We start from the raw sequence: 15,083 nt of genomic DNA, 5'->3' as shown, positions 1-15,083 counted from the left end.
AGGGGGGATAAGGCTTTTTTTTGTCAAGAGAGTTAAGTACATAGCTTTACCGTTTATAATAGAAATAAATGAAAGCTGGGATGCCTAGATTGCTCAGTGGTTAAGCCTCCGACTTCAGCTCAGGTCATGATCTTACGGTTCCTGAGTTTAAGCCCTGCGTCGGGCTCTGTGCTGACAGGCTCAGAGCCTGGAGCCTGCTTCGGGTTCTGTGTCTCCCTCTCTCTCTGCCCCTCCACTGCGTGAGCTCTCGCTCTGTCTCAAAAATACACATTTTTTGGCACAAAAACAGACACTCAGATCAATGGAACAGAACAGAGAACCTAGAAATGGACCCACAAACATACGGCCAAATAATCTTTGACAAAGCAGGAAAGAATATCCAATGGAATAAAGACAGTCTCTTCAGCAAGTCGTACTGGGAAAACTGGACAGCGACATGCAGAAGAATGAACCCGGACCACTTTCTTACACCACACACAAAAACAAACTCAAAATGAATGAAAGACCTCAATGTAAAACAGGAAGCCATCAAAAGCCTCAAGGAGAAAGCAGGCAAAAACCTCTTTGATCTTGGCCATCGCAACTTCTTACTCAACATGTCTCCAAAGGCAAGGGAAACAAAAGCAAACATGAACTATTGGGACCTCATCAAGGTAAAAAGCTTCTGCACAGTGAAGGAAACAATCAGCAAAACTAAAAGGCAACCGACAGAATGGGAGAAGATATCTGCAAACGACCTATCAGATAAAGGGTTAGAATCCAAAATCTAGAAAGAACTTGTCAAACTCAACACCCAAAAAATAAATAATCCAGTGAAGAAATGCGCAAAAGATATGAATAGATACTTTTCCAAAGAAGACACCCAGATGGCCCACCAACACATGAAAAGATGCTCAACATCACTCATCATCAGGGAAACACAAATCAAAACCACAATGAGATGCTACCTCACACCTGTCAGAATGGCTCACATTAACAACTCGGGCAACAACAGATGTTGGTGAGGGTGCGGACTGCTGGTGGGAATGCAAACTGGTGCAGTCGTTCTGGAAAACAGTATGGAGGTTCCTGAAAAAATTAAAAGAACTACCCTACCACCCAGCAATTGCACTGCCAGGTATTTATCCAAGGGATACAGGTGGGCTGTTTCGAAGGGACACATGCACCCCATGTTTATAGCAGCGCTGTCGACAACAGCCAAAGTATGGAAGGAGCCCAAATGTCCATCGATGGATGAATGGATAAAGAAGATGTGGTCTATATATACGATGGAGTATTACTCGAAATCAAAAAGAATGAAATCTTGCCATTTGCAGCTACGTGGATGGAACTGGAGGGTATTATGCTAAGTGAAATTAGTCAGAGAAAGACAAAAATCATAGGACTTCACCCATATGAGGACTTTAAGAGGCAAAACAGATGAACAAAAGGGAAGGGAAGCAAAAATAATATAAAAACAGGGAGGGGAACAAAACATAAAAGACTCTTAAATACGGAGAACAAACAGGGTTACTGGAGGGGTGGTGGGAGGGGGGATGGGCTAAATGGGCAAGGGGCACTAAGGAATCTACTCCTGAAATCACTGTTGTGCTATATGCTAACTTGGATGTAAATTACACAATAAATGAATTAATAAAAAAAAATAACTGCTGACAGGGAAGGACTTAAAAAAAGAGATAAACATTTAAAAAGAAAAAAATAAATGAAAGTTCCACGCACTAAAAAGTCCTCTCCAAGCTCAATGCTGATACTTGGTGTCCCTCCAAGGGCCAAGCGCTACAAGATAAATCCCCTTTGCCTAGAATTCGAGTCGGGGTTAAAGACCGCTAGCACTGCACACAAGAACCCGAAAACGGGACCGAGGTTAGAATCACACCTCCCTTTCCCGCCAGCACCAGGAGCAGCAGCCGAGGTCCCCCCCTCCCGGCGGCCCCGCCCCCGCAGTTCCGGGTGAGGGTGACCACGTGCTTGTCGCCCATAACAACCCCGCGCTGCTCCCGCCCCCGGGCTGGGGCTGGCGAGCGACGGCCGCCTGCACCCGTGGGCCCTTGGAGGCAGTCTGAGCGACAGCCGAGATGGCCAACTGACGTGGCAGGCGCGATCCAAGGCGGGACGCTGCGTGCGGAAGCCGCCCGGGGCCGTGCGGGAGCGGAGGGCGCCGGCCGGGAAGGCAGGTGGGGACCCGGGGCAGCTGGGCGGGCGGGGGCGGGGTGGCGGGGACGGGGACAGCAGGCCAGAAAGGGTGCGGGCCCCGGCGGTCCCGGCGCCTGAGCTCGGCCCGCGGCGGAGGGAGGGGCCGCGTTTAAAGGGGGGGGGGGGGGGGGGGCGAGACGCTTAAAGGGACCTGTCCCCAAAGAGGAGAGAGATTTAAAGGTGCAGGCTGCCGGGCTGTCGCCGGCCAGGGGGGGCCGAGCTCGGCGCGCAGGAGACCTATGTAAAGTGGTAGGTGCTCGGGAGACCAGGACGCTTTAAGGAGACCAGAGCCAAGCTTGTGAAGAGGCTGGGATGGGGTGAGAACACGTCCGTCGAAGGCAGGGATAAAGGAGTCGCTTGTCAAGGGCCCGGCGAGGTCTCCCTCTAAGGAAAAAAGAACGTGCACTCCTGCTCTCCCCCAATGTCCTTTCTGGCTCCTCCAGGTTCCCTTGACCCCGGACCCCCCTGTTCCCAGGCTATGGCCCCCAGTGCCCTGTAGACCTGGCGCGACTCCCGTGCTTTCGACCCCCATTTGGGGCCCTGGGTGGCTACTGGAGGGCCTTGCAGAGGGGCAGAGAAGGCAGGACCATGGCATCTAGGGCCTCTGAACCTCCCTCAGGGCGCAGCGTGACGGCGGGCATCATCATTGTTGGAGATGAGATCCTCAAGGTGCGTCTGGGACAGAAGGGGGGTGTGTGGCATGCTTCTGTCCTTAAGATCCTGCTGCACGATCTGTTGAGGGAAGGCAGGCCAGGGCGGGAGCCCCCTTGCTGTCGTGGAGTCCTGGAGTGAGCCCAGGATGTTAGAGGGAAAGTGACCCTTGTGCTTTCCATCACTGTGTTGAAAACTTGTAGCAAGGTGGCTTCAGTTTGTCCAGCAACTTGATAGGAGTAGGAGGGGCTTCACAGAAATGACGGGGAGTCCGACTTGTGAAGGGGGTACAGGTGCATGTGTTATTGAAGAGTTACAGCCAGCCTGTTTGGAAAATGACCCAAGGCACTTGGCAGAGTGAGTAAGCGAAATAGAAGGAAACTACTGGACGGAAGAAATCCGTCGGATTCTTCTGAGCAATTGAGGGAAATCTTGTTAAAGGTCATGGTAGGCATCGGGTTTGAGGTAGTGATCTTGACCCCTCCTTTTTGAGTGCTTACTAGGGCCCGCGACTGTGCTTCTAGATCACATGTGCGGTTTTACTAACCCTTAGAACAATCCCCTGAGGTTCAATACTTTTATTATAAATGTCAATTAATAGATTATGAGACCGAGAAGCTAGCTTGTCCAAGGTTCCATAGCCAGGAGGTGGTGGGGGGGGATTCCAACCTGAGTCCCTCTTACTCCAAGTAACCCCTGTCCGCTAAGCCCTCTGGAGAGAAGTCGAAGGAGAAGGGGCTGCAAAGGAAGATCGTGTGCACACCGCAGGCAGCCTCAAATGTTCTGCAAAGGAATGTGAACTTTATTCTGTATATGTTTGGAAACAACACAGGGCTTTTGAGCCCAAGAGTGATGCAATCCCAGTAACACATTAGAAAGGTTAGTCAGAAGGCACTGGGCAGAGCGCTGGGGCTGGCGGCCGGGAGCCTGGCCAGGGGGCCTCGACAATGTCCAGATGACAGGTGCCAAGGACCTACCCGGCGGCAGTAGGGACCAAGAGAAGAGAGCAGATGGGGAGACATTTCAGTACACTTGACGGTAGGAGGACCTCACTGGCGGTGGACAGTGTCTGGGGAGGCCACTGGCCAAAGTGACAACGGCCAGGAATACGGCAGAGATGCCCGATAGGTAGGCAGAACCAAGGAGCTGAAACCGTCAGGGTCGGGGAGGAAGTGGATGGGTCGTCCACATAGAATTGGCCACCGAATCCTCAGGCATAGATGAGGTCAAGGTCAAAGCACGGAGAAGGAGGCCCAAGGTGGCTCATGCGACCCCCGGCTGTTCACCTGGATTTTCTCACCCTCGTACCCAGTCCAGGCTTTAGAGCCTCACGAGGCAGCGTCCCCCAAAAGAGCACGATGCCCCACACGGCTGTCACCCCTTCCCCTTTGGCCTCGAGTCCTGCAGCACTGACACTCTCATCGTCCCCATCTCATCTCCCAGGGACACACTCAGGACACCAACACCTACTTTCTATGCCGGACACTGCGCTCCCTGGGGGTCCAGGTGTGCCGGGTCTCTGTCGTACCCGACGAGGTGGCCACCATCGCGGCAGAGGTCACTTCTTTCTCCAGCCGCTTCACCCACGTCCTCACGGCAGGGGGTATCGGCCCCACTCACGATGATGTGACCTTTGAGGCGGTAGCACAGGCCTTCGGGGATGAGCTCAAGCCGCACCCCGAGCTAGAAGCGGCCATCCGAGCCCTCGGAGGGAAGGGCTGCGAGAAGCTGTCCGTAGTGCCCTCCTCCGCCCGCCTGCATTACGGCACAGACCCTCACACGGGCCGGCCCTTCAAGTTCCCGCTGGTCTCCGTCCGAAATGTCTACCTCTTCCCAGGCATTCCCGAGCTGCTGCGGAGGGTGCTGGAGGGGCTGCAGGGGCTGTTCCGAAACACAGCGGTGCAGTTCCACCTGCGGGAGCTGTACGTGGCCGCCGACGAGGCCTCCATCGCCCCCGTGCTGGCTGAGGCGCAGGCCCACTTTGGGCGCAGGCTCGGCCTGGGCTCCTACCCCGACTGGGGCAGCAACTACTATCGGGTGAAGCTGTCCTTGGACTCGGAGGAAGAAGGGCCGCTGGAGGAGTGCCTGGCCTACCTGACTGCCCGTCTGCCCCCGGGATCGCTGGTCCCCTACGTGCCCGACGCCGTGGGGCAGGCCAGGGAGGCTGTCTACCAGCTCGCAGAATCAGGTAGGGGCCTGGGGGGAGTGGGGGCTGCACGTGCCCACCCCACCCCTGCCCAGGTCTCGGGAACGTAGGGTCTGAGAGAGGGGGGATAGCTCCGGTGCCGCCGGTCATTCTTCCAGTAAATGTCAACCTGGTGCCCGCTCCTGCCAGCACTGTGCTGGGTACCTCGGACCGAGCTCAACAGGACAGTGTGTTACACGCCACGGCCTTCTGGGCCGGCAGTGTAACAAGAAAGGTAGGCGTCAGGCACGAGACGTCGGTCTCAGCGGCCTCCACGGTGGGGAGGTCAGCCTTGACCCGGGCGTATGTACGTTAAATACAGTCTGCTGGGCGAGTGTCGGACATGTGGGCCGATGAGGAGGACTGGGCCCCACCGGGAGGTGGGCGAGAGCAAACAGGATGGGGTTTAGGGGAACGAAGGAGAGCAGGGCCCCCCCGAGGGAAGACACTGAGGTGAAGGGTTCTGAATGGCAGGCCGGGACAGACTCTGAAGGGCATGTAGGACTCCGGCCTTTACTCTGGGAACACTGGGAAGCCTGGAGAGGCTTCAGGCCAGGGCAGTGTGGCGCCCCCCCCACATTGCCCTCTGACGGCCACGTGTACGTATCTTCTTGTCTGTCTCCTTGCAGGGTCTTCTCTGGGGGGGAAGGTGGCAGGCGCCCTGCAGACCATTGAGACGGCCCTGGCTCAGTACGACCTCAGCCACCTTTGCGTGGGCTTCAATGGAGGCAAGGACTGCACGGCCCTCCTGCACCTCTTCCACGCGGCCGTGCAGAGGTGAGCCCACGCCCCGGGGCGAAGGCAGCAAGGAGGGAGAGGGCGGCCAGGTGTGGTTTGGGAGGGAGGGAGCCGTGGTGACCTCTCCGCGCTCTTCCCCCGCCACGTTGACTGAGCATCTGACATCTGGGTGGCCCTGGGTGGCCCTGGGTGGACGTGTAGGCCACCGGCCCTGAGCACAGGGAGGTCACAGTCCATCCAGGAGCAGAGAGAACAGTGTGCGAGCTCTCTGGGGACATTGCTCGGCCAAGCCTGTGCGTCCTCCCCTCCCCAGGACACGCCCCGATACTCAGGAGCCCCTCCAGATCCTGTACGTCCGCAACATCTCCCCCTTCCCCGAGCTGGAGCAGTTCCTACAGGACACCATCAAGAGGTACGGAGGGCCTGGAAGTGTGGGCTCCGGGTGCGGCTCAGCAGTGCCCGCTTCTGACCCCCGCCCCTCCCCTCCTCAGGTATAATCTGCAGGTGCTGGAGGCCGAGGGCCACATGAAGCAGGCCCTGTGTGAGCTGCAGGCCCGGCACCCCCGGCTGGAGGCCGTCCTGATGGGCACCCGCCGCACCGACCCCTACTCCTGCAGCCTCCACCCCTTCAGCCCCACCGACCCTGGCTGGCCTGCCTTCGTGCGCGTCAACCCGCTGCTGGTAACGGGGAGGGGGCCGCAGCGCCTCCCGTCTCCCGACCCCTGTCGCTCATCGCGTGAGGGACCCCCATCACCCAAGGGAGGCTGTGCTGCTCGGCCATTCAGCTTTCTGACCATTCTGTATGGAGCACCGATTCAGTGGCTTGTGCTTTCTACCTTTAGGCCTGCGCTGCCCAGGATGGCACCCACTAGCCTTGTATCGATACTCAAATTACAACCTACTGAAATGAAAGAAAGACCCCAAGCCGGTCCCTGGGGGGTGGCTTGGGGGTGGAGGGAGACGGGCAAAGGTTTCCGTTTTGCGTTGTGTGGCCGCACCCAGCAGGCTGTGCCGGAGAATCCCAGAGAATCCCACAGGAGGCCTCCCTCAGAGCCGGGGAAGCAGAAGAGCTCTAGGCGGGCCCCTGCCCAGGCGGCAGGCCGCGGTGTGGGAGGGGGGACTTTGTGACCCCACCCCACTCTGACCCCCAGGACTGGACCTACAGAGACATCTGGGACTTCCTGCGGCAGCTGTTTGTCCCGTACTGTGTCCTATATGACCGAGGGTAAGGGTGCTGGGAGAGGACGGGTGTCGTGGGCGTGGGGACGAGGTGGGGGCGCTGCGGTGGGGAGAGCCTGCCCCGAACTCGCCTGCCTCCTCCCTGCTCCAGCTACACGTCGCTGGGGGGCCGCGAGAACACCGTGAGGAACCCGGCCCTGAAGTGCCTGAGCCCGGGGGGCCAGCCCACCTACCGGCCAGCCTACCTCCTGGAGAACGAAGACGAGGAGAGGAACTCTCGCACGTGACCCCGAGCAGCCAGAGGGAGGCCGCCCTGGGGTGTCCCCTGTCAATAAACCGCCTCTTGCGTGCCCGGTGCTCTGCCTGTGTCTTCCTGCTCCAGGGGACGGGATGGGAGAAGCAGACATGGGCCGGGCTCTGCCAGCTCCCGGCTGGCAGCGCTCCCTCTGAGGAACAGGGGCGGTGGGGGGGCAACAGGGGGACGTGCTGGGGGGACGTACACAGAACACTCGGCAGGAGCCCACCGGAGGGCAGGGTCGGGAGCCACGCCAGCCCCTGGGGGAGAGGCACCCCGGGCAGGACGCCGAGGTTTGGAGAGCCAGTCTGGGAGAAGGGAAGCTGGGCTGGCCCGGCTGCGGAGGACAGAAGACGGGGTGGCTGGCCCACCCCCCCTGCCCTAACCCAGCCCCCACCCCTGCCCATGGAGGCTGACTCAGCCCATTCGTGGGCCCAGAACCATCCCTGTGCTAGACCCCGGGGCCTTTGTCCCCATAGTCATGAGGTCTGAGGGGGTGGGGACGCTGCTGATAAAAGGCCCGCGAGACCGCTCTGTGGGCCTCAGAGCTGCGGCCCGTATGCAGCCCCGGACACAGCCCCTCGCCCAGGCCCTGCCTTTCTCCTTCAGAAGGGCCCTGTGGGGCACCGGGTTCCAGGTGCCGGTCATGAAGACGGGCACAGGATGGGAGGGCCTGCAGCAGACCCTGAAGGAAGTTGCCTACATCCTCCTCTGCTGCTGGTGCATCAAGGAACTGCTGGATTGATGCCCCCGGGACCGCCCCCGCCCCGCCCGCCCCCGCACCGCTCAGGTGGGCCTGGATCCGCCCCTTCCCCTCCCGCCCCCGCACCCCGCACCGCTCAGGTGGGTGGCCAGGGTCGCAGACCCAGGCGCAGGGCCACAGCTTCTGTGACAGAGCCCGCCTCCCAGCTTCCTGTTCTCTCCTCCAGCGCCGAGCCCAGCCCCCGTCGAGCACCACCACCCCCCCCCCACCCCCGGCCCCCACCTCCAGGCCAGCTGTGCTTGACCAACGATGGGCCACAAACAACGGGGGAAGTATGGACCCTGCTTCGAGTTTGTGCCATGTGCCAGCCTCCGTTCCCGCCCCCACCTCTGCTGGACCTCCGGTGCAGGTGCTCGGGAGCTGCCTGGCTGCTGGCCGGGACCCGGATAAGACTGCCGCGGGACCCGCACCGTGAGCCCACCGGCCCAGATGGTTGATTTTTCTGTACTCAGTGCCAGGAATGGGCTGAGGATCACAAAACTGTGTGTGCGTGCATGTGTGTGCATAAATGTATATGTATATATATATATATATATGTATGTATGTATATACATATACCATCTGCTGTGTGCCAATCCTGGTGCTCTGAACACATCAGTGAACAAAACAGGCCCCTGTACTCACAGAGCTTACGTTCTGCTGGGCAGAGGCAGGAAATAAGATGTAAACAAAAAATAAGGATATAGATGTTCTATATAAAATAAATAGGCCTTGAGGCCAAACGTGCTAAATGTCTAAAAGGGACTCCAAACAACTCAGCACTGAAAGGGTCTTGGAGCCAGAGCCAGCGTTCAGACCAGGGAGGGAAGGAGATGGGCGCCGGGACGGCCTGGTCGGTTGAGCGTCCGACTCAGGTCATGATCTTGCGGTTCATGGGTGCGAGACCCTCGGCAGGCTCTGTGCTAACAGCTGGGAGCTGGCTTTGGATTCTGCTGCCCCTCCCCCACTCACACTCTGCCTCTCTCTCTCTCTCTCTCTCTCTCTCAAAAATAAACATTACCAAAAAATCATTTTTAAAGAAGGGAGGGAAGGAGGTTGTCCTGGATACAACCCACACCGAAAACCAGGTTTTCCGACTCGCTGGTTGGGGAGGGTGGAGGGTGGAAAGCCCAGGTTCCTCCCAACCGGTGGGTAGGGAGGGGTCCGGCTTGGGTGGGGTCCCGCGCCTTAAGCCAGGAACTCAAATAGAAGACGTGGCCTGGCCAGCTCCCTGCCTTGAGGATCTTGGGAGAAGCCCTGGGCCCTTGCTAGCCCCAAGCCCACGGGAAGTCGGGCCCCGCTCCCCCTGGTCACACATGAGGCTGCAAGAGAAAGGCACCTGGGTGGCCGCGCAGGTTCCTCAGGCTTGTCACCGTGCACAAGCACAAACAGCCAGAATGAGCACCGCTCCCTCTCTTCCCCTCGGCAGCCGAAACACACGCTGCCCCTGAATCACGCCCAGCAGTGGCCACACGTCAGCCACTGACACCATCCTGCTCACACTTCCCGACACGCCCACTCAGCCCCCCACAACCGCAGAGCCTCTTGGGGCCAGTTGTTGCCCCCTCCCTTCCGTCCTGGGGCACAAGCCTGGAGACGGGTGTGTGGGACTCTCTCCTCACCCCAGGGACCAGCTTTTCCCAGACTTGTTAGTGAACTCCTTTTCCTCTGGGTGTGTTTTGTCTCTCTTGGTAAAGGTGACCCATACCTAGAGTAAGCAGTTCTGGTGAGAAGTGACCCCCCCCCCCCAACAACCACTCTCCCCGCTGGGGTGGCTCAGATTCAGCAGCCCCTGGGAGGGCATTCGGGAGAGAGTGCTGCACGCGCCTCGCCCTCCTCTTCCCTCGTTCGTGCAACAAATGTTAGGGAGCACCCGCTGTGTGCCAATCCCCGTGCTCCCGGCACCACCGCGGTGAGCAAAACAGGCCCCAGGACTCACGGAGCTTCCGTTCCAGTGGGCAGAGACAGGAAATAAAATGTAAACAAAACAATGGGAACATAGCTGTGATTAGAAGATGCGGGCTATGAGCTGGGGTGGGTGTGAGGCAGGTCGTGACGTGCCAGTGGCTCAGGGCAGGCTTAATAGCAAGAGCAGTGGAGAGAAGGGCTGGCCTGCGCGCGTACACATTCCTTTTTTTTTTGTTTTTTTAAGAGTTTTTCTATTTTTCAGTAATATCTGGCCCCAACATGGGGCTCGAACTCACAACCCCGAGACCGAGAATCACGCACTCTGCGGACTGAGCCAGCCAGGCACCCTGAGCCCGGAGGAATTCTCGGAGTTGCTAACATGGTCTCCACACGGCGCTGCCCCCTGGTTTTTCCCCTCCGACGAGGCAGGGACTCCGCAGGGGGCACACACGGAGCCTGCTCCCTCTTTCCTGCGGCAGCGTGGTTCTCCATAGTACTCCCGCTCAAGGTAGTCTTTATCCAGGGAGCTTGGCGACCTTCAGGCCTGCAGAAAATGCAGGTAGGTCAGCCTTCTCGCCGGGTCCCTTCAGAGCCCACCTCACCCCAGGACACAGCAGTGGGAAGAGGTAAGAGCTTGAATCCAACCAGAGAGAGGTTAGCGGTGGAGGACACAGAATTCACCTTTCCACACAAGTGTGGGGCTCCTGCCTCCCCTCACAGCCTGCACCCCTGCTTGGTCGGCCCGTCCCTGACTCGAGCTCTGGCCTTCTGCCTCCCTTTTCCTTTCTTTCTTTCTTTTTCTTTTTTTTTTTCTAATTTTTTTTGTTTGTTTGTTTACTTATTTTTGAGATAGAGAGAGAGCATGAGCAGGGGAGGGGCAAAGAGGGAGAAGGAGACAGAATCCAAAGCAGGCTCCAGGCTCAGAGCTGTCAGCACAGAGCCCCAGGCGGATATCGAACTCGTGATTTGTGAGATCAGGACCTGAACCCAAGTCGGACGCTTAATCCACTGAGCCATGCTGGCGTCCCCAGCATGTTTGACTTTTATATTTAGGAGGGGAAAAAACTGTTTTTCATGTTTATTTACTTTTAGAGAGATAGAGTGTGAGCAGGGGAGGGGCAGACAGAGAGGGAGACAAAGAATCGGAAACAGAATCCAGACTCCGAGCTGTCAGCCCAGAGCCCCCCCCCCCCCCCCGACGGGGTCCAACTCACGAACCCTGAGGTCATGACCTGAGCCGAATTGGGACATTTAACTGATTGTGCCTCCCAGGCGCCCCTCTCCCTTTCCTTTCTCAGACCCCACTCCCACTGAGCCACCGAGCAGGGACAGGGCCTCGGGCTGGATCCTAGAGTCAGAGTTCTGAGCACAAGCGCCCTCGACAGCAGAGGGGATATCTGGCGAAGGCCACCAGGGAAGCGGTAGGTGTCGGAAGGCAGGGCCCAGGAAGTTGACGGAGAGAGAAGAGGAGAGACTGCGGGTGGCCCAAGAGGAGTGTCGGCCCTCAAGGGAGCCCTGAGAGTGGAAAGTATGGGGCAAGGAGCGGGGAGGATAAGAAAAACCGTGTATGCCGTTCTGAGAACCCTTGCCACACTACAGTGTTGGACACTTACACAAGCCCGCTTGAAAAGTAGGCTGGACAAGGGCAACTATCCCAGGTTAGCTTGAAAGAAACAGGCCAAGAGAGGCGATGTGACCCGCTGAAGGCCAAACCCACAGTACACCGCAGTGCGGTAGTCAGCTGGCGAACCCCGATTTTCTCGTCTCATATTCGGGGCTCCTCTGGGCCAGCCAGACTTCCTCTTCTGATAGTGCACTTCGGGTGGTGGCCTGGTGGCCTGGGGGCGGGGCCAAGCGTGCAAAGGTGTGGGGAGGACTCCCGCTCCCATTCTGCACCCACTCCACCTCCCCCCCCACACCTCCACTCTCAGCCGGCCTTCCTCTTGCTCCGCCCGCTCCTTTGGGGGTCCCAGATACGTCTTTTTCACCTAGACCACACAGGCCAGGACCCGGTTCCGGCCTACACCTCCCCACTGCTCTCCAAGGGAAAAAGATGCGGCCGCTTCCCTGCAACGTCCTCTTCCCAGCTGGGATAAGCTCACGTTTGGAGGGTCCAGACTCCGCTCGGGGCTCATTGGAGGGCGGAAGATGGCGGAAGAGGGGAGCTGAGTGCCAAGAATACGAGGGCTGGGGAAGAGCTAGCTCATTTGCCCCTGGGCGCCCAGGGGCCCTCTGGTGGCCACAAGGGGAAGGGGAAGGGGAAGGGGAAAGGGGCGGGGTAAAACCGAGAAGAAGCCTCGGCAAAGCTGGAAGCGACCCCCAGAGGCTGCAGCACTAGAAGGATTCTACCCAGGATTCCTAGCCGATCAGGTCGATAGAAGACCCTCCACGGTGTGCGAGAGGCAGGTGGAGGAGAGGGGTCCTGGCGAAGTGGTCGGAAGAGCCGCCCGCACTCATCTGGCTATTATAGTAAAGATCTCGGTGGGGTCCTGAGTTCTCGCAGCAACGCTCAGAAGCGCTTGGGAAGAGGGGTGTGGCAGTCGCTGCCCCCACGCCGGGGCGTGGACCCCCAAGGCCACCACGATCTTCCCGATCTTCCCCGAGTCCCTACCTGCATCTCGTTTGCACAGGAGTTATTTCCCCTCCGAAAGGCAGAAGTCCCCAACCCCTTTCTCAGTCACTGCCAGCCGAGACTTTTTACTCCGGCCTTTGGCCGTTCTTCCGGCCGTCCTCCCGCCCCTCTGGCCGCCGCCCCCAGGACCTTCCGTCCTTCACCTGTGCCAGCTTCTCGGCCGCCACCCACCCCCCGATCCCAGCTGGGTACGAGCAGCCGAGACACCTGCGCCGCCTGCCGGTTGGCGGGAGGGAGGCTGAGGGCAGAGGGGTTCTGTTTCGCCTTCTGCGGGACGTGGAGTTTTGGAAAATGTTCCCCGAGCTTCCTGAGGCTAAATTTATCCCCCCCGGCCCTGGGGGGCGCAGAGATCCCGGAGACGATTAGCGCTGAGGCGCAGCCGGCTCCCGCCCAGAGGCCCGGAATAGGCGCCGAGTTATAAATAGTGCGCCCGCAGGTGTGGGGGGAGTCGGCGGGAGGGGGCAACCCTGGCAGCCACGGCCCCTTCAGGTGGGTTGGGCGGTCGCGGTGGGGGCGCCGGGGGGCGGCGGGCGGGGGGGCTGCGGTCTGTGCGCCCCCAGCGGTTTCCTGGGCGGCGGGTTTTTCGAGGGAAGCGGGGGCAGCCCGGGGAAGGGGGGGGAGGGCGGGGAAGAGGGGGGCGCCCAGCGCAGGCTGTCGCTCCGCTTCCAGCTCAGCCCTCCCCCTTCCAAAACAGGCCCCCAGACCCACTCATTCAGGACCCCGCCCACACAGAGCCGAGCCTTTCTTCCGCCAGAAGCCCTCTCCCTCCACGCGCGGCAAGCATCTAACTCTCCCGCAGCTGCCCCGGAGCGCACGTGACCCAGCCAGTCCGGGCACCTGGCTGTCACTCAGAATCGCTGTCCCCAGCCCCAGGTACACAGTCCTCCCGAGGAGGGATTAACTCCTGCCACTTTCTCCTCTAAACTAAGGTCTAGCTGGTCGCCTGAGATTTAAGTCTGTACGTGCGGATCTGGGATGCCCCCGCCCCGGCCCCCGTCTCTCCAGGAAGTCCCCTGCAGGCCGCACACCTGCCCTCGGGTTCCCGGTGCCAGTCCGGCGCTGGCGGCGGGGCGGGGGCGGCAGCGGGGCCCCGGACCCAGCCGGGAGTTTCGTGGGAGGGGAGCAGCCCCCAGTCTGCAGTCAGCGTTTCTCGGCTGCCGCATCTCAGTGGTTTGGCGCGGTGAGGGCCAGGAGTTAGAGGGGAGGCGGGAATTTCAAGTCGGGGTTCCCCCCTCCGACTTCTGAGCCAGGAAGGAAGCTGTATGGACCAGAAGAGAAACGTGGTGGTGGTTGGGGGGTGGGGAGGGTCACTGAGGAACAAACAGGAGGTTCCGGGGCTGTCGAGACTGGAGAATGGCATTCCGGGTGCCCACAGATCCAGGCTGGGTCCAGCAAGGCTCCGGAGGCGACCCCCAGAGTTGGGGGACGGGGCGGGCCCGAGGCACTGGGCGCCTTTCGTCTCTTTGTACCTAAGGGCTGGTGCCAGGGCGCCCGCCCTCCTACTGCCTCTGGAGGCCCAGGCTCTGCCCTCCCAGAACCGCTTTCCTGCCCTTCTTCCCCGGGGCCATGCAGCCCCCTTCCGTTTCACGTGTCCTTCTGGCCCTGCCGTCCTGCCCCCAGCCCCAGGCGCGGCTCTTCCCCAGTCTGGCGCGACCCCGACGGCTGGAGAAGGGAGGGAAAAACCCTGCCTGGACCCCACCGACTCCGGGGCACTCACCGACTAGAATCTGTCCGGCGGGGCCGAGAAGAAAACCCGGAGCAGTGACCCGCCTCGGGGCCCAAGGGGGACGGGGCGGATAGGAAAACCCGGAGCGGATCGAGCGAGCGGGAGCGCCCCAAGCCTGCTGCCACCCCCTCCTTCCTATAGCCCCCCTAATTCTCCAGTGAGATAATGTCTGAGGTGGGGGGCTGTTTGGTTTGGCCTGGGCCCTCAGGGGCGCCTCACACTTTCCGCCCCTGGCTGGGGCGCAGGGCAGCGGCCCCGAGGCTGAGTCACGGCCGGAGAGGAGGGAGGGCGGGACCCGGACTCCGCCCCTCCCCCTGCGCGGGGATCCCGGGTCAGCCCGGGTGAGGGCCAGGGCCCCCCTGGCGCCGCCCATTGTGGTCCAACAGGTTGAGCTGGTGCCCCGCGGAGCCACCTGCTGGAAAGGGAGGGAGGCCCCCTGCGTGGGGGTTGGGGCGGAGGCGGCGAGTCCGACCCGGTTCGGCCCGGCCGGCCGCGGGGAGCGGAACCCGGCTCCCGTGGCCGGACTGGATTCCGTTTTACACTAGTGGGAGGGGCTCTCTGGGGGACGCAGCGCTGCAGGCCCAGCTGGAAGCGTCCCCACCGGCCACCTTCCTCAGTTGTGGGGGCGCTGAATTACGCATTGTGTCCCCCCCCCCCCGAATCCACATACACATCCTGAAACACCCAGGCTCCCCTCGCCACCTGGGTCTCCGAGCGAGTCCCTGTCGAGAGGGTCCCTCCTTCGCAGAGACTCAGTTTCTCCACTTAGGGAGCAGGCGGGATGGAGGCGGGGTGCAGGAGCGAGAGCGCGCCGCCCCCCCCCCCCCCCCCCCC

At 60.3% G+C, this 15,083-nt stretch overlaps 2 protein-coding genes across 3 annotated transcripts; both read left to right on the top strand.

Annotated features, from left to right (window-relative positions):
- The first annotated feature begins 1,995 nt into the window (after positions 1-1,995).
- Positions 1,996-7,303, top strand: FLAD1 (flavin adenine dinucleotide synthetase 1). Of its 2 annotated transcripts, none has more exons than XM_049634891.1 (8): positions 1,996-2,174; positions 2,669-2,862; positions 4,288-5,032; positions 5,659-5,806; positions 6,081-6,179; positions 6,259-6,448; positions 6,919-6,992; positions 7,098-7,303. In XM_049634891.1, exons 2-8 carry the CDS (start codon positions 2,782-2,784, stop codon positions 7,231-7,233), a joined length of 1,473 nt encoding a protein of 490 aa, XP_049490848.1. In that variant the 5' UTR covers positions 1,996-2,174; positions 2,669-2,781; the 3' UTR covers positions 7,234-7,303. The 2 variants fall into 2 exon arrangements, with proteins under 2 accessions (XP_049490848.1, XP_049490846.1); XM_049634889.1 differs by having other exon boundaries at positions 2,096-2,174; positions 2,637-2,862.
- A 497-nt stretch (positions 7,304-7,800) lies between these two features.
- Positions 7,801-8,192, top strand: LENEP (lens epithelial protein). Its single transcript, XM_049634896.1, has one exon. It carries the CDS (start codon positions 7,801-7,803, stop codon positions 7,984-7,986), a length of 186 nt encoding a protein of 61 aa, XP_049490853.1. The 3' UTR covers positions 7,987-8,192.
- The last annotated feature ends 6,891 nt before the right edge of the window (positions 8,193-15,083 follow it).

The sequence above is a fragment of the Panthera uncia genome, chromosome F1 (genome assembly GCF_023721935.1).
Source record: "Panthera uncia isolate 11264 chromosome F1, Puncia_PCG_1.0, whole genome shotgun sequence".
In the NCBI taxonomy this organism is placed as follows: Eukaryota; Metazoa; Chordata; class Mammalia; order Carnivora; family Felidae; genus Panthera; species Panthera uncia.
The sequence above is the reverse complement of the archived record's forward strand: the minus strand, read 5'-3'. Positions and strand labels throughout refer to the sequence as shown.